The following is a 25,962-nucleotide window of genomic DNA, read 5'->3' on the forward strand; positions in this document are numbered from 1 at the left end:
ACACAATTTCCAATTAAAGTTAGAGCGCGTTTCAGACATGTTTGCAAATTAAATTTGTTCAGCTGATTAGCGGTTCATGAAGTTATTTCAGCAGTTTATCGTTCGTTTGCATGCGCAAGTTTAGCTCGAAAACTAGTGACGACGTAAATGTTTGGATGTGGTACAAGATATGGGATTTCAGATAGGGACATTAAAAAAATATTTTTGTTGGTAATTATTTCTACACAATTTGGTTGCAATTTTATTGGTTTCATTTGAAATATTTTGATATGTAAGTATCCATTTTTCACGACATACATATAAAAAAAGAAACACAGGAATACTGTCTCAGTAAAGATTATTAAACTTTGGCAATTTTTATACATATTCATTAAAAAAAAAAAACTTGAGTAATCATTTACAGCGAAAAGATGTCGTTACTGTATCGTCGTCATATTTCCTTTTATTTATTATTTGCATGGGATAACAGTATGTATTTCCCGTCCATTTAATGGATGTTATTATACCTACTGCTGGAGGTGCTGGAGACGATTATTAAAAATACCCTGGATAGCATTCCGCACCAATAACTCCATCCTCAAGGAGCTTCGCATTCGTGACAGGTTGTCGTCGATAGTACAGTTGCGAATTTTGAAGTTCTTTGGGCACATTTCGCGAAATGAGAACTCAATGGAGAGGCTTGTAGTGCAAGGCCGTATAGAAGGCATAAGACTGAGGGGTCGATCTCCAACCCGCTGGATCGACCTCATTAAAGCTACAACAGAAGCGACTGCGGTACAATGTGTTCGCGATGCCGAAAACCGGCAAAAATGGAGGGGCATCGTGCGACGTGCAGCGGCCCTAAAGGCTCCCGACGATAGTGCGCCGCAACCCTGCCCATCAACAGCCACGACCATTCTGTCAAGAGTGCCCGACTGAGAAGAGAGATTATACCTACATATTATTATGAACCTTCCTCTTCAATTACTCTATCTGTTTAAAAACCCGCATGAAAATAGGTTGCATGGTTTTGAAGATTTACGCGTACAAAGGGACATAGGGACAGATAAAGCGACTTTGTTTTATACTATGTATGTCGTATGATTCAAATCGCGTACCGTCCACAACTCACACCATCATGATTTCCTTATAATTGGTGGGTTAAAGTCGGCCTGTTCTTACAAATTGTTTATTTCGGTGTAACGAGCGGCCGAGGCAACTTCGTCTAATTATGTAAAGTAGGCAGGTTATATTATGATTGTAACTAGTTAGGTAACCGTGAGAACTGTGAGGTGCTAGGATAATTTGTTTGAGATTGTGTAAACTAGGGACCTTTTATGACGTTTTAAGTAATGTGAGCGTATGTATGAAATAGATTAGAATGTTGTGTATTTCAGCAGGATGGGATAGGATGGGAAAAGGCTATGCAGATGATGATATATACCTGCAGAAATAAGTATTCGACTTTTGTATATTATATATGTTCACAGTCCATAACTACCGTTATTATACAGTAGGTAAAGAAGATAGGGTGAAAAAGTTTGGAATTAACGTTGACCATGCTCCTATTCTATTTGTTCTATATTCTTCGAAGGGATGCCGTGTATTATTTTCATTAGATGGGAAAATAATTCTGAATCTCCTCCTTTTTGCAAAGGCCCAGAGCATTGGGCCAGTCATTGATATTGTTGTAAAATATTTACTTACGTCCCAGACCTTCATACGAATACTTTTCAATATCAATCTAGGACATTTGTATAAAATAAAAATACCCAAAATCGTGCACATATCATTGATGATTAAAACTTCTAATTACAAAGTCGGTTAAACCGATATCTTACTTTTGCAAAAGCTCACTTATAATGAGTTTGCAAAACAGGTTAACTGCATAATTGTGAGCGATTATTATTTTACTTATCTTGGCCATATTTAGAGGCTAAACTTATGAAGTAACTGTAAGGCTGCGGCTCCACTGAGGCGGGAGCAGAGCTGTGAAAAGAGGCACATGATTCCACTAAGGCTGCGGTTCCACTGAGGCGGAGACGCGCGGAGCGGAGAGACGTGTGGGAATCGACCAATCACATTACATGCAAAAGACGAGATGTGGATTTCATGTAATATGATTGATTGGTCGATCCCCACACGTCTCCTCGCAGCTCCGCTCGTCTCCGCCTCAGTGGAACCGCAGCCCTAGGCGGAGATGAGCGGAGCGCTTAATTATTTCCATCGGCATTGAAGCGGAGCGCAGACGAGATGTGGATTTCATGTAATGTGATTGGTCGATCCCCACATGTCTCCTCTCCGCTCCGCTCGTCTCCGCTTGACTGTTTCCATTGAAGCGGAGCGGCGACGAGATGTGGATTTCATGGAATGTGTTAGGTCGATCCCCACACGTCTCCTCTCCGCTCCGCTCGTCTCCGCCTCAGTGGAGCCGTAGGCCGCGTTTCCACTGACGCGGAGCTAGGCGGAGAGGAGCGGAGAAGAGCGGTGAAAAGTGGTCAGTATTTCCACTGAAGCGGAGCTGGGCGGAGAGGGGCGGAGAGGAGCGATAAAGATTTTGAATGCACCTAGTGACGTAACGAAGACAACTAACACACTGCACGCGAGTCACGCACCGCCCCGCTCCGCACCGCTCCGTACCGCCCCGCTGTCCTCCGCTCTGCACCCCAATGCTCGCTGTCCTCCGCATTGCACCGCCTCGATGTATGAATATTCGCTCAGCTCTGCTCCATCCCGCTCGTACTGTTTCCATTGAAGCGGAGCGGAGATTTCAAGCATAGTCATTGGTCAATTTGTGCACCGCTAAGCTCCTCTCCGCCCAGCTCCGCGTCAGTGGAAACGCGGCCGTAGCCTTAGGTAATCTGGCTAAACGTTGATGTTAATAATTATCCTTATCTACAAAGTGTTGCGTTAATATTTAGTTTAACAGCGGGTAATTGTAGGTTTGCTTGTTTTACTATCGTTGTTACTTGCACTTCTCTTCCTACGTTTAAATGAAAATTGAAAACTTCATTACCTGTCGATAGGCCGTATATAGTTATTGTCGTATCAAATAACCTCAAATAACTTATTAACCTAATTTTATGGTGAGACTTAATTTTTGATTTCAACCGAGTTGTTTCCTTTATTAGGCCTTTACAAGCACTTTTGATATTTTTTACATTTTATTTGATAATTAAAAAATTGAGTCCTCTGGAGAAGAACGGGCAAGAAACTCCATGGTTACCTACCCTTTTTAAAGTAGAATTATAATTTTACTACTTACCTATTGCCTATAGGGGCTACCAATGGTTTTCAGGGAGAATAAAAAAGGAAAAGTTTCAGGCTAGCAAAGTCGCAATTATAGAGTACATTGTACCTCCGAAGCGTGTTTTTACACATGCGAAGACACAACCTTGATTAATAACAAAAAAATATATGTACATCTTGCGAATGATATAATTAACGCAGTCATAGTCGAGTCATATTAATATCATAAACATAAAACTAATGACTATGTCTGTCGATCAGGCTGTGCGTTTTAACCTATTTTATGTGCAGATTTTATAAAATTGATAGTATCTAATAAATATAATTGATAAATAAATTGAGCAAACATTGTATATTCGAAGTGAATTGCGAAATAGCATCAGCTACTTAGCTATCTGACCTCTAAAACCCGAACATCTCGATACCCCTTGGTAAAACTGGTTGTCAAACTTTTTGGCTGTTCGGTAGGTACATAGCCGTAAGGACTGCCAAAAACTGATTTTACGACCCGTGCAGCTGTAACTTAATCACGAGCTCTTCAGGAAGTCATTTCTGCTAGTAACATCTATGCTTTTGAATTCCAAACAATTTTCCATGAAAACAAACTAAGTGTCATGACAAGATGGTCATCCATCTAACAACCGACCGTGCAAAAAATTGCTTAACCTTACTTATGCTGAATAGATCAATCCATGCGGCTATTACTTAGCCACGAGGTCCAAGTGACTTCAATACTGTTCAATCCCAATTTTCTAATCAAACTACGCGATTACAAGTAAATGCAACCCTTCATCAAATAGGTATCTCTAACTTCAAACTCCAACCAATAGTTTATTAGGATCGTGCACTATTTGACAGATGTTAAACCCTCCCGCGCTCGCGCCATTATAAAATTACTACAATAAACTCGACCACGCACTCTACAGTGCTGACTTTATAAAGCAATAATCCCCAGCTCCGTAATTACAGCCGTAATATTGATTATTACCACTACGATTATTATTACTGTAATATCCATTACTGGGCTTTATAACGGCTACAAAGTATGAGCGTGATTCGATTTAATTAATACATCGTACTTTGTTTATGCGGGGATTAGGGTAGGTCTTATCTAAATCTTGGTTTTAATGAAAATTGTAAAGTTAAATGTTCTAGCTTTCTAGTTTTTGGGCGTGGTTTTAAGGACTTCGAATAAAAGTACTTAGGTATTTTATAGATTGAAGGTCACGGGTGTAAAAGTTTATCGGATTTGGTACGTACTTGATAAGATTAATTCATATCAATGTTGAAGTCAAAATTAGCGTATGGGCAGTATGGAAATGTAGGTATCAAAATATTCTGATTACATGCGACAGTCGCCCGTTTCCCAATTGTAACTTTATTTTATCTTACCTAAGTGCAAAATTTTTTTTGTTTTCTAATTAGTTATTTAAACAGGTGGCAATAATGTAAGTACCTAAGTAAACAAGTGTAGATATATTTCAATACCTGCGATTTCACCCGAGTGACGAAGGAACTAGTTTTCGTGTACGGGCGGTTTTATTCGGAAAATTCGCTAGTGTATAAGCGTTGTTATATTCGGAATCCGCACTTTATATTGTTTTTTTTTTTATCAGTTAATAACAGCTTTTGGGTAAAAAATAACTAATCTTTAATTTCGCGTAGCGAGACATCGGCGCCGTGGCTTAGTTGGTTAAAGCGCCTGTCTAGTAAACAGGAGATCGCGAGTTCGAATCTCGCCGGGGCCTTTGGTGGAAGTAATATATTTTTGCGAAAGAAATGTTATTTTCTAACAATTTTAATTATTTGTTAGCACATATTTATTTTATAAAAGAGAATAAGTCTTGTATAAGAAACGTTCTCAGTAAAAGTTATGATTCCTGCATGATAGGTATTTTGTACGTTATTTTGGTTGCTTATGTCAATAAGCAAATACAGTTTAATTACAGCCAGTTACGAAATACCTAAAAGTAGTAAAAAGCCCTACCTACATAAAAAAAACTATTTTCACTCACATTTAGCAAACATTTGTAGGTATAATTTTCCTTTACCGACCAGCTATTAAAACAATTTAATTAACCAACTAATATAATTACGGCGTTAAATCCAAAAACAATACAAGATTCTTTTTATGATCTAGAAAATTTCAAAACTGCACGTCACGCGCCGTCGGCGGGAACAAACAAACTCGTAAACGGTAACAATAAAGCCTCCTTTTGAATTACGACACACAATTTTACTGTGGCAACACAGCCTATCAAATTCTCTTTGGTCGTAAGAGATCCCCATTCACAGTGGGACACAGTGTTCAATCGAAAGGCTAGCTGAAAAACGTCAATACCCTATAACAATAACAAGCGTAATCAAAATAATAAATGGCGGCCCAGGGCGGATCGCTTTTTGTGTCCAATTATTTTTATTGGTGTTCAGTTAATTACATTCTTTGGCGAGGGCCTGCGCGCGCAACTTACGCGAGTTTAACTTTTTACCCTGTGATCGGTAGAAATTTGTTGGTTTTGCCTACATCTTCATGAGCATAAAATTTTCATGAGCATCGTAAATGCTCTTGTCGGTTAAGAATTTAAGTTCAGTTATTAAAACAATCGGTATGCAAGTAAGAATATTTTACGACTTCTCAGATTATGGTAATGAAACTTAACTTAGTATTTGTTTGTTTACTATATGCTTTTTTAATTGGTAAAAGATGGGACTATTTTAAGCTTTGTGCAAAGCCTTTTGAGACTGAATAAACATAGAATACTTACCTTCTTCGTTAACTGTTTAAAGTCTAATTATTCTTCAAAATTTCTCAATATCCCTTAGGTTTTATTATTGTAACTCTTAAGATTTTTTTCATTATACTTATTTACTTAGTTGAAGTGCTTGATCTTAAAGTAGGTACCTTATTTTTCCGCAACGTGAAATTTTCTTCAATCCTATGTAACGAGAGAAAACACAGAGATTTATGAACAAAAAAAAACAAGAATCAACCATCATTACAGTGCAGTTACTTAATTATTTATAACTGTCCATATTTGCGCGTCCCGTCGCCTTTATGCGCCCGCGTCGTTTTTGTCGCTCGATCACCCTTTATTGATTAAGCTATTTGGCGGACCGCGAAATTTTAATAGCCCGACTCTGTTTAAATACTTACGTGTCAATGTTTAATGTTTCAGTTTTAATTTGATGATTTTAAAGAACGGTTTAATTGGGAGCTGAGATGGTGGGAAATATTTGGAAAGCGATTATTAAAAAAATAATACTTATTTAGCGATAGCTTGCCTCAAGAAAGTTAATTGCAAGAAGTTGTTTTAAAATGTTTAAATACCTACTTGTGGGTAATTTTGGTCACAATATTTTATTGGAAGGATTTTTTTATTATTTCAATGACCAGATGATTATTGGTACTTAGGTGATGTTACTTGTTAATTGTTTTTACGTGTCGTCGTGATCAAATCTTCAACGTCATCAAATCATGTCAGCTGCTGTGGCACTGCACCTAATCTTCTTAGTCGACATACACTAAGTTCCTAAGACTAAATATATTATTTAAGTACGTCACTTAATAAAATATCGATCATTAGTACCACCACTCTTTTAAAGGTACTTATAGCTAACATCAATGGTATAACTCACCTTAAAAATGTACTAAAGCTCACACAACTATAAATTGGAAACAGCCAAACCAATCGTTTTATGACTCGTTTCCTACTAACTTTTATTAAGTCATGGCGCCAATCATTGGTAATATTATTATAGCTAATAACAACGGTGAAATCAGTGGTGTAGTCATTTAAAGAAACTATTCAAGCATGACATATGTACGGCAAATCGTTCAACTGTGAATGACTTCAAAAGCAATGTGCTAATGATTTATTTTTCCATTAATCAGGTAACGTATTGTTTTTGCTCTTAGTTTTATTGCTGAAGACTCAGTTAACATGTTTTTATGTGTTTTCATTTGATTAGAATGATGTTGTTAATTAATGCTTTGCATTCCACGGTTAATCAATTGGTTTGTTGTTTTAACGTCACTATGTCTGTATAGCATGTTCTTATAAAAAGAAGCTAGTGTTTGCATACAGGTAAGTAGTAGTGTTGTGGCCGCACAGAATAAGGATTAAAAAGTTACCGTCTGTAAGCTAAGCGAGTCGTTTCTAGTGTATATGATGCAAGAATATGTCGCATATAGTCCTACCTAATAGGTGACAAAAATCAACTCCTTGAATTGTATACCGATCCGACCCTCAAATAGAAGCCACTTGATATAACATTTTGGTACATGACTTTGATTAGAACGAACACAATCCAACCCAAATACGCGCTTAGAACGGACAAGCAACTTAACCAAACTACAAGCTTTTTTACGAGCCAGATGGACATCTATAGTCTGTTTTTTAATCTCGTAGACTAAATTGACACTTGCAAAATGTCAAACTTCCAAATAATTTTGCTAGCTCTGTGGTGCAGTGTTGTACTTACGATACCGGTACGTTGAATCGTAACTTTTTACAATAAGTCATCCTGAAATAATGGGCTTATCCTTGATGATTACGCATGGCTTTGCGTGGTCAGATATCCCTGGCAGTTTGTAGCACGTCGTACAGCCATGTGTACGTACGTGAATTTTAAATATAAAACTTTGAATGAATATTAAATTCGTCTATTATAGATAAAAAGTTACGATTCAACGAACCGGTATCGTAAGTACAACACTGCACCACAGAGCTAGCAAAATTATTAGAAAGTTTGACATTTTGCAAGTGTCAATTTAGTCTACGAGATTAAAAAACAGACTATATATAAATCAAATTAACTCAATATAACCATGTTGTGTAACAACATTTACGATGTTGTACTAGGAACTCAATATAAAGGGATACCACAAAACTGACAACTGTAAAACGATTTGTAACAATCATCAAGTCGTAAACTGCAATCAAAAGAATTTTGTTACAATGGGAACAAAGACGTTTTTATTGCCTAATTACCATGATTTGTTTTCTCTAATGAGTGCTCTATGTCTCATAGTAACTATTACCTATTAAACCAACCTTTTCTGCTGCTCAAAAAGTAATAATCAAGGGATTCTCAACCTTATTGACTAGAGATAAGAGCTTGTGTACTGTTTGATATATGTCAAAGTTATGGTGGTAACAGTTTTATGTTATTACGGTCGCCTAATTGGAACGGATGCTTTGTTTCAAATGTCATATTTAATGTTTCACTAATTGTTATTATAGTGAGATATAAAAATATTTACGTTTCAGTAAATACGTCGGAACTTTTAGATCGCATGTCAATTAATAGTTGAAGATTTTATATGCTCTAATTGGTAATAAAATCTAGACTGTTGGTTGCTTTGATTAAACATAATTATATTAATTATTTTAATGGATAACATTAGCAATGAAATGTTTTAGTTATGTAACCTATCGGCATAAAGATACCGCAATGAATAAGTTTACGTACAATACTTACGTAGTTAACATAATAATTGTTTTTTTTTTATTTATCCATTTAGTTATAGTGTAGCATTTATATATTTCTTTCAGAATATAATATTCTTTTACCGCAGGATAAAATGTTTTTTACTGCTCTTATTCTCTCTCCGTTTACTGTGTCTGTATAAAATAACTGTAATAAGTTACCTAGGTATACAGTTGTTGAAACTTCTTTCAGTGTTACATAACAATATACCTAGGCCATTCACCAAAGGAGAAGAGGCATGGGTATCAAATAATACTTACCCCTTAAAATAATTGTACTCAAATTATTGTTACTTATCTCAAAAATTTACATGACATTTTTAAACAGACATATTTTCTTAGTTATCTACTATTTAAATTTCATTTTCCATAACACTAAAATGAACCGTAACTCAAATCTCTTCACTAGACAGATAAATCCGTTAAATCTAAGTCTTCCTAACCATTAAATAAAATGTCTCTAAAACTAGAGCTTTATAATATACGTACCACCGCAGGCATCTATATTTTATACAACAATAGGTATGGGTGTATGATATAGGGTTCTGATCATAGATCATAGAACTTACAGGAACCACCATGAGCATACATCTCTATGCGGAATTCGGAAAATTTACTCGCATTTTCTATTAATCTATTACATCTTTACGCACGTACACGATAAAAAGAATCATAAACTTCAGGCAGAAGTGTAGAGTGGCAGAATGAAAGGGTTTTTCTCCTTAGAGTCAATTTTCTCTTGCAATACCTACTTATGTAGAACCACTGCCAAAAACAGTTCTACTAACATTAAAATAAATATGGCTACTATATAGGGCTCAAAGCTATAGGTACATATATACCACTGTACCTACTGCTAAAATATAGACTAGCAATACGTTGGACGAATCAATTTGAAAGTTTTCCAGTTGCTTCAATGATCCAAGGTTCTGATTCAATTGTCAAGCGCTAGGGGCGGGCGGGCGAGCCTCCGCCCATCCGCCCAACGCCGCGGGCAATGCGGTTAGTAGGCGCGGGTACTGTCGGTGACAATAGTGTAATGTAATAGGGTGAAAATAGCAATTTTAGTCCCTATACTGTATACTTTTGTATCTTTTCTCTTTGAGTAATATCTCGACAAGAGTTAGCCAACTTTTTTAACGATTTTTTTACTTAGTCGAAGTTTTTTTTTTAATTGGCCTATAAAAGCTCTTTCGACGTCAAACTAGTTGCACGGTTCCAAAAAGTTGGTCGCATGGAGAAGAACCGGCCAGAAACTCCAAACACACTCTTTTTAAAATGTACAAATAGAAAATTAAATCATTCGCAGTTCGTAAAAGGTTTAACGTACATAGGTGTATAAAGTTATATCTATTTTAGTTGTCATTTCCCAAACAAAATTGTAGGTGCGTACCTACTTTGTACCGGTCCTACTTATTCCGGTGAAAATCTTTGCAACTTTTATCAAGTTTTAAAATACCTATTATCCGTACATAAAAGTACTTATCTCTCCGATTGTACGGGTAGGTGCTACAGCAATAACTTAGTCGGGTCCTGATTGCGTTGAGCGGGCACTTAATGAGAGCCTTATTAAATAATTATTAATTGCCGGCGACCCGCTGAGCGCACCGATTGCAATACAAACTATTGAAACATCAGTTCGCTTTGTAACTAGATATAAGAACCTAGTGATATTGTTGGGTTCATAGAGTTTAAGGTATTATTGTTATTTATTTTATCAAGTTATTGTAAAGATCCTATTTCTTTTGCCTCTATGCATCTTCTTGTACTAAACACGTGCAATAATTCAGTTCTTTTCGGCAAAGTAAAGTTTTCATGGTATGAATTATTTACTTTTGAAAGAACTAATGCCAGAATGCTTATATTTAGATTAATTTTATTCAGACGTATATAACGAAGAGTTATTACCTATACTTATACCATTGTACGACCTTTAGTAAATTTTACTCTTTATAATTCTAATCACATCTTGTATTAAACCAACTTGTATTGCAAAAACCTATAATCCGTCTTAATTAACTCATTAGTTTTATGTCTTGAAGAAGATTAATACTCAAATTAGACGCTAAAATTAATAGATGCAGCCTTGTCCGATATTAATTGAAAAAAAAAACCGTGTACTTAAAACTAATACACAACTTAAAGCTTAGTATATAGTTATTATTTTTTATTTCTTCTAATTAACGTTAGTACACTTCAAGATATACAGCTTAAAGTCAATTAATTCACGAATTGTACGTGTAAAATTAATTCATACGTTCATACAAATCATTATGAGTACAAACATGATAACTCTTGTGAAAAATAGTGTTTGTATATTGTATAATAATATCTTAAGGCGAAGTCGAGCTGACTTATTGTCGGCCGTCCACTCCGCCGCCATTTTCGTATTGAAATTTAACCACAATATATTACGTTTGTTTGTTAAGTTAATTGTTAAATGGAGAGCCTCGTTATATTCTCGCGCATATTTTATTTGATATCGGCGCTTGCACGATCGTATATCACGTGATTGTAAAAGATGCATCCGCTTTTGGTTTCTTTGAAAACTCGACTCGCCCCAAGCAACGGGCGTGTTGCTCAATAATCCTGTTAATTTTCATTAAAATCTTAGGGAATAACTTAAATTTTTCGGCGTCTCGGATAATTTCAATTTATGAAACGGATATTTTTAATTTCTCACAAATCAAAACTCAGAGCTGATACCCGAAGGCTGGGACCGATGACTTCCAAATTAAATAACGAACAAAATTAGTTGTTATTTACGATATTAAAACTATGGCGCCTTATTAAACAAATAGCGGTCGGACATTTTAGGTTCCGGCGGCCATACATCGCGTCTTATAGAACATTAATGCCTGAACGGCCTACTTACACAAGATATTTACTGCCAACTATACCTTTTGAGTCCTCAGATGTAATTTTGACCCATAACGCGTGCATTCTCATCAAATGCCTGAGACTTTCCAAAGAACGTAACGTTAACTTGTGTGTTAACGTAATATTTTAGTGGTTTTTAATCATGAAGATGGCGGCTTTGTGGCCCAAAGAATTATAATTAAAGCTATAAAGAGATGATTGGTTGGCATTAGGTATCGAAACACGGCTAATGATTACGGTAACAATAATTAGGGATTTTCATTAAGAATGCAAATATGAGAGCTCTTCTTTCCAATTCATTTGTTACATAATTTTGATCTTAATTAAAGAAATAATTTAAAAGTTCAAGAAGCTTTATCTCCTCTTGCAAAACGTTTCATAAAATAATATTCATTTACAGTTCGGAATATAAGATCATTGACTAATACTGTCTACAACTTGAGCCATTAATTACGGCTTACCCAACACAAAACTAAACAATAACTTCATCTATTTCAAAATAATTAATCCCCCAATAAAACAAAATAACATTAATCAATTTCGTTTGAAAGTGCGTTCCAATTGGATCCTAACACAATCGCCATTGTTAGCACGAAGCACGCTTTCCACAACTAATTTATATCCTTAGCCAAAAAGCAATAAATTAAAACAACGAACTTCCTAATCACATAAAACATTAACAAACAGTGTCCAGGCCTCAGGCCAAAAAGGAATTTAATTATTTTCGAAACTGGCCTCAAAACATTTGCATAAGAAAACTATAATTTATCTATACAAGAAATTAACCTCTTGGCTCAACTCAATTACGCTAAACCAAAGCGCATACTAAAAGGGTTTAATAAGCTCGCGCGGCCTTTTAGGGATCCGTGGTAGGAACATCATATTTTTACATATTTTTTTGAGTGCATCACCTGAATAAATTTCCAGATCATACCTAGTTTCTGTGTCTTCGAAGTGGTAAAGTTTTAGTATTTCTTACCCTTTAGGAGAAAAATACCTACGACTGAACGTTTGTAAACAACACAGACCAACACTTTGGGGGAGGCCTCTGTCCATCAGTGGACGTCTTTCATAGGCCGTCGTAGGTCTATGATTTTTCACTACTTTATGGTTAATAGTAACAATATGGGTAGTAGACTTATTACTTCTATACCAGTGCAAAAATATATTAAGTATCATCATATTCAGAAGACGAGCTATAGTTAGCTAACTAAATCGTCATTGAAAAAAAAAGATAGCTGGTCAACCGTGACTTCAGCCAGTGCAGTTCAGTAATAAAAACATGAGGTAAGGAGATTTATAAATACATAGGAATATCTATTAGTAGGTTGCAAAGCATAAGATAAAATCAAACAAAGCAAAGGTTGTAGGTATTTTCGGCAACATTTCATTCACAGAAATACTGGCATTTTAAGACATCCGCAAAACCCCTTTCACAAAATTCCAACTCCCGCTTCCACAGTTGTTTTTTGCTTGTCAATTTAAGTTTTTTAACTTGAAGCTCATAAGTCAAGCTATCAATTAGACAGAGTATCAGTCAAAGTTATATTTCGTGACAGACAGTATACGGCTGGAGTCGCATTGAAAGCGAGCGGAAAACGAACATAAATTCTGTTTAGGTAGTCTTACTGTTTCCTATCATTGTTTTTATTAGTTTTTTTTTCTTATAAGTTATCATAATTTTTTCATGATTGTTCACCATAGTCTGACAGCACCAGTACCTAAGCGGATGTATATCTTGTAGTTTATTTTGTACTCAAAATTGATGCTGATAGAAAAAAGGCCCTTAAATGTATTCTGCGTCGGTGGTATCCTAAAAATAAAATCTTGACCGTGTAGCAGATGTTTCGATATGTCTGAAAGGCCAAACGCTGTCAGTAAAACCCAGGTCCAAACGAACGTTACCGACCGTTGTTTAGATGACCCTGACTTTAAATTAATGGCATGGAGAATGATATTTATTAATTTTTAATTTCCACTCACGACTCGGCTTATTGGTAAAAGTCTTTAGTAAGTTTATGACAGGAAATCTATCACTAAATTGCGAAATGCTCTACCTATAAGTTAAATTAAAGGATAGGCTTTGGTAATTATTTCTTTGAAAGGACAATGCCAGGATGTGGGCTCAAAGTTTGCCCAGCAGTGGGAGTAGTTTCAGCTGGTTCCATAGTGCACTCTGAACACGAAATCCAAATATTTTTGAAATCGGTCCCAGAGGTCCCGAGAAAAACCGGTTCAAATGGTCTCCATAGATAGTCACTTAACAAAGCCTGAGCCATTTGCCCAGTAGTGAAAGTGGTCGAAATAGGTTATTTACTGCACTGTTAACACGAAATCCAAATATTTTGGAAATCGGTCCTAGAGGTCCCGAGAAAAACCGGTTCTAATGTCAAACTTGAACAGTCAATTTATAAAGCCCAAGCCATTTGCCCAGTAGTGCAAATTATTAAAATAGGTTCCATAGTGCACTCTGAACACGAAATCCAAATATTTTTGAAACCGGTCCCAGAGGTCCCGAGAAAAACCGGTTCAAATGTTAAACTTGATCAGTCACTTTATAAAGTCCAAGCCATTTGCCCAGTAGTGGGAATGGTTAGAATAGGTTCTTTACTTCACTCTTAAGACGGAATCCAAATATTTTTGAAATCGGTCCCAGAGGTCCCGAGAAACCCCGGTTCTAATGTCCAACTTGAACAGTCAGTTTATGAAGCCCAAGCCATTTGCCCAGTTGTGGGAATGGTTAAAATAGGTTTTTTACTTCACTCTTAAGACGGAATCCAAATATTTTTGAAATCGGTCCCAGAGGTCCCGAGAAAAACCAGTTCTAAATGTTAGCCAGCCATTGTTAGCAAGCCATTTTAAGCAGCCACAAACCTAACAACCTCTTTTCTTGAAATAACATTCAGATAGATAGTGGTTTCACTGTTAACAGGATAAAAAAAAAAAACAGAAATAGACGTTTAAAGGTAATTGTTGTTTCTCTTGCTTTTCAGTCTCTATCTACTACAATCAGTCCTAAGTTCGAGTAGCGTCATGCAATTAATATCCTTAATGGCAATGGAAAAATCTTATCAAGACGAATAAAATAAGCTCAAACACGAGGTAGTAAATAGATACCGTTGAGGAGTTCCCTCTTCTCACTGTCGTCTCCATCGTCAGGTCAGGTCTTAACCTCCACAGTTTTGTGATGTCGGAGACATATATCCGAATGACAAGTTTTTATTCGATATGTGCTTACAATTTCCGAGAGTTCCATAATGTTTTAAGGTTTCTATCACCAGACCCTGGACCCTGGAACTATTTGGAAAGTAAATCCTTTTAAACAATAAAATGATTGTTTAAATCGGTTGGTAAACGACGGAGTTATGCACGTACTTACGTAAAAAGAATACAAACGAACTGAGAAACTCCTCCATTTTTTGAAGTCGGTAAAAAAAAATCTCGTTCAATACCTCGTATTTGTCGATTAATATTATAATGCATTTCAATTAAGGTAATAAAAGTGGAATAGTTAAGAGTTCGTAAGCATATTTTTCGTAGTATTGAATAAGAGTCAAACCAGTTTTTCTCAGCACTCCTGGGATAGATTTCGAAATATTTCGGTCTGGGACCTATTATAAGCCTATGGAACATAATACACTATGCAGTTACTGTGGGCAACTCTTGAGCCCAACTTCCATACAAAGAATAGCATTGTCCTTTCCTCTTTGAAAAAAAAATGAATGATCTATGATTTATGAGAGACTGCATCAATCTTTTTCTTAGATTTTAATCGAATAAAACTATTTACCAAGGGTGTGTTCTCTAGGTCTTGACCTTCTTTGTAACTTTTGTTTCTTAGGTAATCGAAACTATGCCTGAATTCATAGGAAACCGTAGACTAGCAAGTTCTAGACTTTTGGCATAACCTGTATGACCCATGCAAAGAAAAAATATATATGTATCATCCATCACTCTCCTGCCAAATCTAGTATTTCGTCCCCTTCCATACTTCTTCATCAGACATCATCCGACTACTAGATTTTCCAAATACCATCACCCATTCCTTTCAAATACAATCGTCCAAATCAAACACGGGCAGTGTTAAGATATAAGGGTAACCAAAATACATATAAACATACTCCGGCTTCGGCCGAGGTAATTGGATCGCCTCGAGCCTCGTTATTTATGCCTCCATACATCAAAACGCGAAAACAAACACACGGACAAAATTTGTTTGTAAGGGATCCTGAAGAACTTATTTGTTTATCGTCAGATTGTGATCTTGCTTAAAGTCTATATAAAACATTCAGAAAGTCTTTAGAAAGTAGGTAGGTATGTATTTTACGGACTTTCGAGGATGTGTAAACTACTCGCAGATAAATAATTTTATATCTTACTCACGTATACATTTACAATCAGGACTAAGGCGTAATACCTTTTTCTTTACCCGACGTTTCGGCCGCATTGGATAAATAGTGTACTCACTTTTCACGAAAGTTGAAAACCTTTACGTACGTATAATAATTCTAACTTGTGTAAGTACTTTCAGTAAGATTTAATACTATAAAAATTACAGTAGCAACAAAAACAGCTCAAAATACCCTCATATTCACTAAGGAAGTTTAAGACGGCACAATAAAAGTGTAGTATGTAAATGTGTTGGTGTCGGTGCGCGCGCGACTAGCGGCGTGTAGCGCAGCATGACGTCACGCCCACTCCTGCGTAGGGTAGCGCTAGACATGAGATCTCATCTCAGGAATCTAGGTGAGATTGTTTTGAACTTGCTTTGAGGTTAACTTTAGCTGGTGTTTGCGATTGCTATTGTTTTAAGGATATATGTATTTTGATCACTTTATGAAGTACTTAGGTACCGTAGTTTGGAGCGAAACATACATAGTAGGGATAGGTATCTATTGCAAAAAATCTGAAATAGTTATGTAGGTTTTCTATCCAATAGGCAGCCTTTGTCTAGGATCCTGCGTTCTAAATTGAAGTGAATAGTACCGCTTTGAAATCAATGCTGGCTAAACGCTTTATGGAAGAAGCTCTCAATCAGCCAATAAAGACATTCATAATATAATGAAAACTCCATAATCTAATTGAAAGCTTCTAATGAGCATAAAGTAACAATTTAAATACATTAACCCCATCAAAAACAACATGCACCAAACACTGAATTATGCAAATCCGACGCGATTTAAATGAATTCGTCTATTATAGGAACAGTTCAATTTGAATAATATAGCACTTAATATAATATTAATTCAATTGTCAGTTGTGCGTCCCACGTATGGTAATGGTGACGGCGGGGAGCGACGCGTGCGCAGTGCCACGCTGCGACACCAAATCAACTGCCTTCCTTAACTACGCGGATGTGGTGACCAGGGTCTTAGGAGACAGTTTGGGATACATTTAAAATTGTGGCTTTGATGGGGTCTCTAGGTAAAGGAAATTCTTTTGAGATATCTGTAATTTTGTAAGGAAATGGGAATCTGGAAGTAGGCAAAGATGCTCAAGAGTTCTTTGCACTCCTGCACATTCAAATGTCTTAAGATTGTAATTCTTCCATCATCTGCCTAGCCTCAACTATGGGGGAACAGGTAACCCAGTTACCCAATACCCTTGATAACATCGAAAGCTTTTCTTGAAATAACAAAAACCATAACAGAATCATCGGTGTAGCATTCTTAGTGGGCCTTCTTTCTTAAACTGTAGTCATACTAACTAGTTACTTATTTTTCAAAGCTCATGCTCAAATAGTTCCCAATTTACATGTGAAAAGAAACCATGGAGTTCCTACAAACGCTCTCTGGTGGTAATGCGACAATACGCGTTCCAGTACCCTTACATCTGCACATCTATCGAATGAATAAACAATTGTGCGCTCGCATCGACTTTATTCGAAACCACGGACATAACTTTATGAATTTACAACTATTGTAAAATATTTTGATGTCAGCTATGTGGGTAGCATTGTCGTTTTATTATCATTGAATTTTAATAAACGTCTCGTTACTCGACTGTGCTTTAGTGTAGGTAGAATTGAATTGGAGCACTAAGATGTTTTAAAAGTCTTTTGAAAGTCGTTGATGGAGTATCGTTTTAGTGACAACATAACATTGGTAGGGATGTAGGTAGGTAATTGCATCTAGTCACTCAACGGTCGAGTAAAATTTAACTATATCTACATAACTAAAATTATTTACAACACTGCTTACTGCTCTGTAGGTACTGTTACTGGTCGGTAGGTTCTACATATTTTTACTATCGTTACTTCCTGCGATTTAAACAATAGCTACAAGTTAATGCTTTAAAATTCTATGCACCATTTATTTTTATCAAGAACTATGAAAGGATGTAGCTATCACTTAAAATTGCAACAATAAGTATTTAATTTTCCCGTTGCAGAAACTTATCATGGAGCAAACTCAGGTAGGTAGCATTTTAGTAGGTGATATATTCACCTTGTACCTAAATAGCATTTCACTCTGCAATTCAGGAAGGTAATCTACTACCTATATTGACCAAGTGAAATACTACCCACATTGACGGAACTGTTCAAAAATGGAAATCTACGATGCCAAAACCAAATCATATCAGGTGGGTTGGTTCTGAACTTCCTATCTACTTATAGCTTGAGTGATAGTTACGGCCTATGCGTATCAAAATTCGATTTTACAACACACCAAGGAAACTCCATTCCATTAGACATTAATAAATGCATGCATCAGTCCCTTTTCACCCCAGACGATTGTTAGCAATTTTCCGCTCGATTTACCCCAAAACTGTGAGCGTCCTATTATAAAAATAACATAGTCATTCCGGGAACAAAGACAATTAAAAAAAGGAGAACAGTGCGTTCTTTGTGGGCGTCTAATTAATTAGTTGTAAACAAGAACGATGATTTTCGTAAATGTAAATAGTAGAAAGCTATGGACGCCGTAAAATTAACCATGTCTGTTTTCTGTTGATTTTATTGGATGTAGTCAAGTTTTTTGTAAAAGTCAATGAATCCGATTGATGGCGTCGGTTCCGACAAAGCGTTGTTTCCTTTCTATTGTTGTTTTAATATAGTTCAAATAGATAGTTTCGTTCTTGTTATCGTTATTAGGTGAATGCAGCTGGTGTTAGGTTTTTTGTAGTTCCGTTTGGAAAATTCATTCTAAATCTCTCTGACGCTCTAGATACCTACCTTTAAAATATGTAGGTTGATAGACATATAGATTTAAATAGAAGAAATTGCTTCTCTATTTTTACTTATTTGTAAGAAAAAAAAAAATCCAAAGGTTTGAAAATGTTCGTAGGTAATAAGGTTTTTAAATGCCTTTCAGCGAATCCGTTTTAGAATGTAGGCACCGCCATCTACCGCGACAGTTGGGAAACAACCCAAAAATTCAAGCTATTTTGTGAGCCTTACAAACAAAAAGTAGATATTTAAAGTATATCCACTTTTGTACCTAGTTAGTTTCCTTATTGATTCATTAGTTTAGTAGTGAATTTTGTATTTCTTATATTTTTTTAAGACATAGATCCAAATACATTGTGCCTATGAGGTTTTCTGTAGGGGTAGTTTCGATAGTGGTGAATCCCTGCTTACCTACTACTACTACCTAATTATTGAGCTGAAAGAAAATACAGGCTTCTTAACAATCTGTTATTCCCAACTATTCGACGTACTAATTGAATACCGTACATACCGTAAATAAAGGTAGCGACACACGGTTGCGGCGCCACTAGGCGTGGCCCCGACTTGCGAGTCAGCGTCGAACGATTACCGCCCCGCCTCGACGGTAATCACAGCATTACTTGCAACATTTTGATAAATACACGGTTTTTGTTAATTGTTTGCAATGTAAGGATGTTGTGGGTTGTGATGGGTAAAACCTTTGTTTGTATGTGGAGTGTAGGTAAAACTGATTTGTAGGCTTGTTAGGTTTACGCGGTTTTACTGCTGTACCAATTTGCGTGTAATTTTGGTTTTTATCTTGTGAAATCCTCAGAAAATTCACAGTTTCTACTAACTAAATTTACCTGGTCTTACGTTTAAAATGTATCAATTTTGTAAAATGTTGACGCAGTGTGTTATGAGGCGCACGATATTCAGAGCAACTTCTAGGCTAGACTACGGGTAGGCAGTAAAATAAAAAATCAAATTATAATTTCGAAAACGTATATACCTTTATTTTATCTACATATAAACATGTGTGTATGATAAGATATTGCTACATCAAAGGTACTTAAACTAGGAGACCAGTGCATTACACAAAAATGTTAATTTTTACAATCAAAATAATATCCCTCACCTTAGTCTTTGGCACATTATCTTTGAATAGGACAAAGACTCGACTCTAACATTCAGTTCTGTAGTAATTCTTATCAACTATTTTATACACAATCCATTAAACAGGTATTTTTTCATGAGCGATACATTTTGATATCAATACATTAATGCTACTTGCAATGTACTATAAGTATTAGCAGAAATCCTCAACCGTATCCTGTACTTAAATTAAATAAAAAGACAAAAAAACTACCGCAGAAGGATCGAAACATTCAAATAGCCTATTTTCTACCAATCTGGAAATATACTACAAAAATATATTCAGTATTTTCTCTATACCTACTCACGTTTTTCTTCCCTTTATCGATTTTTCAAAATGTATCGCTTATGGATAAACCCTGATATTACTAAGAACAATAATGTCGGTTCGCGGTTGTGATGAATATAAAATGCATATTAACTATAAAGTTTATGAATAATTTCAATATAATTTCAAATCAGTGGTAACACAACTCTAGGAGCGAAATAAAAGCTATTACGTATAGTATGAGTTGTTCACACAATAATTATATTTCATAATTAAGTTGGCAGTAGGTATGACCACAACTTGAATAGTAAACTTAGACATAAAATAAAAATACTATTTCTTTTAATTAAACAACATAAGGTAAAAAAAATCACACTAGGGATATTTTCTTATTCCAAATCTACTATTTTTTTATTAATAAGAAAGTGATTGAATCCATATAATTATAAATCATGGGAAAGCCGGTATTTGCAGCAAAATACATCGTAATAGTTGTACATAACTGAAAATAAGGTAAATAAGCAAAGTGTAAACATAATATCATTGGAATATATGGCTTCTGTAAACATCAATGAGTTAACAAAATATGTTTTATACCTTCAAGACCTCACCTCAAATAATTGTAAACAAAAGAAAGCATTAAAATAAAATTCTAATCAATGATAAAGCATTACTTTCTGATAAATTATTCAAAAGATACTAAACACAACACTAATATTTTCTTATAAAGTAAAAGTAATATTATACATAGTTACTGTGACTTATATTAATGAGAATTGACTATATTTAAAAGTGACGAGAACAAAATTTATATACTAGAATATATAATACCTATATATGAGTATTAGGAGAATTCCGTATAGTTTAGAATTCGGTGGTAAAAAGGATATGTGAATAATATTTACAAATTCTTTGTTTTTGATGAAAATTAATGGTTTATGAAAACTTTTTTTGAGATTTTTTCTATATGAAAAGTTTGATGAACCTGAGATTTTTTTAAACTTTATTTACGGTATTTCTATTGGTTAATTTGATGTGACAAATAAATCAAATCCATCGTAGAATGATATTCGAAATGAAAATGACACGATGATTCTTATGATCGATGAAAATTCATCCTAAAAGTCGAAAAATATACGAGAAAAATTCCTTACTATATCACTGCACACAAGTACACGAGTCTATTCAGAATCCAAAAAGTTTTTATTTTAAAACCTTACACAATTCCTAAACAACGAGAATCTCGTCCCATTCTATCACGATTTTTCTTAATCTATGGTGCAACAACGCAACTGTGTAACATGTTATGCAACCTGTGTACTGTATGACGTACAGTTTTCAAGCAGTTTTGCTTACCTGAAGTTAGCTACTAGTGACTTCACGATAGTCAAAATGTATGAACAAAACACTAGAACGCATGCGTGAGGCGTTAAATAGCAAACTTCGGAGATGCAAAGAGAGCTTACGAGTATTTATAAGAAAAGAGAATTAACTTTAGGACATCGGTTTAATCCAATACGCATCCGAGTTACAGAACATGTTACACGGCATGAATTCACTATAGCATAGGGACAGTTCTTACACTAATTTCGAAGATTACAGAATTGAAATGATCTCATTTACTTAAGTATTTGACGGCCGTGTTTAATAGCTCTATTAGCTTCTACTTCGCGACTAATTAAGTTACTTCTAATGAGAGACGCACAGCCCAAATTATGGTACAATCACATACAACTGGCCCTCTCAAGGTTATGGAATAAATCCTACCAGTATTTGTTTAGAAACTTTGATATTTATCAAAATTGACTTTAGCTTGCGCTTACGCAGGCAACAAGTTCACAATTAGAACATATAAGAACTTATTGTATTGTTCTTTATTGCTGTTTTAGGCACTTGTCTCACTGACAACGATTAACAAGTAACGAGTAGAGCTAAAACTAGAAACGAGTTAGCGAGACGCGGGGAGCGACTGCGTAGTTCCGATATTTGTGTAGCTCGGCTATAAGCGAGTGTGCGAGTGCGGCGGGCGATTACTAGCATCACTCGCTCGCTAGATACGCACTGTAGAGAAATGACCACTGGTTGCTCTCTCGGCGTGAGTTCTAAACGCTTGGCGAGTGTCGCCGAGTGAGTGTTATCTTTCATAGCTTTTGTCGCTCAGCGACAAACTAGTGAAGCGAGTGCTCGCCGGCAGTGTGAACAGTCAGCGATCAACTATTTGTATATGTATCTCTTTTGTTCGCTTGGAAAGTATATCTATTGTACGTTTCTTGAGCGAGGAAATAGCCGATAATTAGTCGTTTTCTCGTCGTTGGTGGGACAACTGCCTAAATAGTTTTGTTGAGTATGGATTAATTTCCACTAAAATTGGTTCTTTATTTAATGACTTTATAGGCTCTAATGCGGAGAAGAGATTCGTGGATTTCATCTACATTTTTAATATTATTGCATTAGAAAAACTTGACAACAATTTCATAATATACAAAATAATATGTATGTTCAAGATAATTTATCTAATTGAGTTTCCGCATGAAGAAACTATGCGCGATCATATTTTTTTGGTTCAACTTTCCTAGGACTATTCATTGACGACCGAGGTAAAAACTAACATTTATAAGGCCCGTGCATTTCAGTGCTATTCAGACTATGCCAATTTGCTAAGACACTTCAAGAATCTACTTTGGAGAAAGATGATATTACACTTACGAACAAACAAGTTGACTCAGCGGAAACACTTGGGATTTAAGAATGTGGTTATTTTTTATTTGTGTAATTACTTTTTGCAATATCTTTAGCCATTTTATAGTAACAGTTTGTGTGTCAATATTTTGGTCGTGAGTGTAAAGAGGCACTTCGAATAAAGACGTTTTAACAATTGTCTACTTATGCGGCCTATTCAACTTGTGTAAAATGTATCGTAGAAAATTCACTAATAAATTCGTGTATTGTGCATTTTTATTTAAAGCACCTTTATTGCGGTGAAATATTACGTACTACATAGATACAGTGTTGGATAGTTGACATCATTGATTAATATCTAGATCTTTTACAAAACAATTTTAAAGGTACGTTTTACTGTACGGCCCTAAATGACCCAGTTATCGATTGGTTCAAACTTTTTTTTTTCAGGTATTCTTACTTACTTCAGGTAAAAGCAAAGTTATCTTGGTTTTGCGGTGGGGAGTTTTTAGTGTCAACTATTTTAGTATTTTTTTTTTACAGCTGCAATACGTCGTGCATGTGGATCACAATTTATAAAAGATTGATTAATAAGTATTACGATGGTCTTCAATGATGGATGGAAAGCAATAGTAAAGTTTGCACTTTCTATTTTTTATTTTTTAATGACTTTTTAGAGCTTTACTTTTATTTGGAAATTGAGGGAGCTTAGGCTAATCTTTATTACTTTAGCTACAAATATGCATGTGTAGAGCGACTTATTTTAGTGCTCTTTCGAGGATATCAAATCCATTGAATTAAATCTAGAAACTTGAAAAAATATAATGATCGTACATTCCTTCTGTATCGTTTATTTTTGACTACATAATGTATTTTGTTCCTTCATATTTGGTTCGAGTTTTTGAAAGAAAACGTGACATTCCTTACAAATAATTGGCTACTTTATTTCGTTAGTTCAGTTTTAAACTAGAAATTTCCTATCTCTCATTCTATTCGCTAGAAAATTGTAGATAGGAATATAACCTAGTTTTTTACTCATTTTCATAATCGCAGATTTATGCGTATTATGCGCGTTCATATGCTATTTAATTCACGTTTGTGATGTCACCATACGTAACTGTGACAATGTGGGCGCGAGTACGATTTTCGGGAGCTAGGTGTTAGCGACGGTCTAGCAAGCTCGGTTGAAACACGCACGCGACCACCGAGTAAACCCAACTACAATCGCCATATTAATTGTAAGACTTTCCATTCCCGTAATTCCTAGATCAAGTTTTAAATCCTACGACTCCCCCAGACTAAAATCACTACACGTTACAGCAATGCAAGTTTCGGGCGCTAGGTGGCGCTGGCGACTGCGTGACATATCAAGCTCAGTCAATTAATTAACCGAGCCACAATCAAAATTGGAGACACCTGTCGAATCGAATACTTCTACAGTAATCCTAGATGAATTTATACACGGTACCACTCTCCCAAGCACGTTACAATGTTAGCGCAGACATGGGCGCGAGTGCGAGTTTCGGGCGCTAGGTGGCGCTGGGCACCGCGTGAGGCGACGCCCGCGCCGCCGCGTGGCGACGAAGTAGTTCCGTCACTGTGATGGCCACTTGGACTGTGCCTTTGCCTTCGAGGACGTCCGCTGCGCAGCACATTAGTTTCTGAAAGAAAGGTAATATTTGTACATAGATTGCTAAAGGGTTCAGACGTACCTATTGTATTTTGATTACAAAATTATTATTATTATGACGGTAGTTGCTATTGATTAGTAAATGTAAGTAGTGTTGTTCGTTTAATGTACAAAACGATTACCCTTTTAGGCGGTATTTTTTGATTTACTAAATACATATTCTCATGGCAGATATAGGGGAATCAGTAACAAATGAAACACGGTAGGTTGCCAATAAGAAATTTATTTCTTTAATTAGTTGAAACATTGTAAGTACATACAAAAAAAAGTACACTTTAAACATTTTTCTTCCTACAGTAAAACTATGACTAATAGCCAAAAATATTTCGAAAAACTTCCATATTATGTAGTTTCGAATAAACATAATGAAATCTCTCTCAAAGTGCATTATGAACGTGAAAATGCGTGTTATTAAATGCAAATTACTATCTAAAGTATAATACTGAATTTTAGTAGAAAAAAAATATAGAAAAAGACTCAAAAAGGAAAATAAACCAATCATCTTATAATGTAATTTAAATATAACTGGAATATGAATATTTGACTGGTTTTAATATTTTGTCATTGGCAAGAATTTATCAAAAAAAAAAAGTTACAAACAACCATCAAGTTACAAAGCGGCCATTTTACCTCATCCACATGAAAAAAATCGTGTCAAAATTCTAAAGTAGGCGGTTAAAGGTTTACTAAAACCAGTCACTATAAACTACGTAAATAAGTACCCAAGCACCAGAAGCTAATAAATATATGTACGCTATAAGCTTTTAAATTATATATTAGAATCTATAATAATATCTCTTAATCATAACTATTGATAGTTAGCATTGTACTCGCGACTTTAAAGCTCAAAAATAAGATTAATATTAAGAAGCGTAAAAAGAAAACACCACATATATCGGGTGTGTCGTTCATAATCACATTAAATGAAATGCGTTAATATACTGGTTAATATATGTCGATTAAAACAAAGAAAAATACGTAAAAATAAAAAAATGCATTTTCAAACAAAGTAAATAGAATAAAAATGTGCGAAAATTAGAACCCCATATAGAAGTCAGTCATTACAAACAGCTGAAATTCTCCCTTGAAAACTGACAGCTGTCAACTGATCAAAACATTCGATACTCCTAACTTTATCTCTGCTTTACACATGATGTTGTAAATTATAAAAACGAAAAATGACTCCTGTGGTCAAACCACTGAATAGATTAGGTTATTTTTTTTACAATTCGCTATAGAATATCATAAAGTATATGCGATATGATTTAATGTGATTGTGAACGACACACCCGATATTCAAATAGCTTATGACCAGAATAGTTATGATAAATAATAGTACAATATTTTGCTTTTTTGGCGTATTGAACTTATTTGTACCAGTATTTTTCGAACTACTGAAGAGGTTTTACAAATTTTCAAAGACTTA

General features: G+C 35.3%; 1 protein-coding gene and 1 non-coding gene across 2 annotated transcripts in view; one reads left to right on the forward strand and one right to left on the reverse strand.

The window, feature by feature from the left end:
• The first annotated feature begins 4,902 nt into the window (after positions 1–4,902).
• On the forward strand, positions 4,903–4,976 carry Trnat-agu. Its single transcript has one exon. It is a non-coding gene; the product is annotated as a tRNA-Thr (tRNA).
• Positions 4,977–19,732: 14,756 nt separating this feature from the next.
• Positions 19,733–25,962, reverse strand: part of LOC124645973 (leucine-rich repeat and calponin homology domain-containing protein) — an 85,549-nt gene continuing 79,319 nt past the window's right edge. The window contains exon 11 of the mRNA XM_047185973.1: positions 19,733–24,507. Coding sequence (XP_047041929.1) covers positions 24,376–24,507 — 132 coding nt within the window. The 3' untranslated portion in view covers positions 19,733–24,375. The remainder of the gene's footprint in view (positions 24,508–25,962) is intronic.

The sequence above is a fragment of the Helicoverpa zea genome, chromosome 3, assembly GCF_022581195.2.
Source record: "Helicoverpa zea isolate HzStark_Cry1AcR chromosome 3, ilHelZeax1.1, whole genome shotgun sequence".
Taxonomy (NCBI): Eukaryota; Metazoa; Arthropoda; class Insecta; order Lepidoptera; family Noctuidae; genus Helicoverpa; species Helicoverpa zea.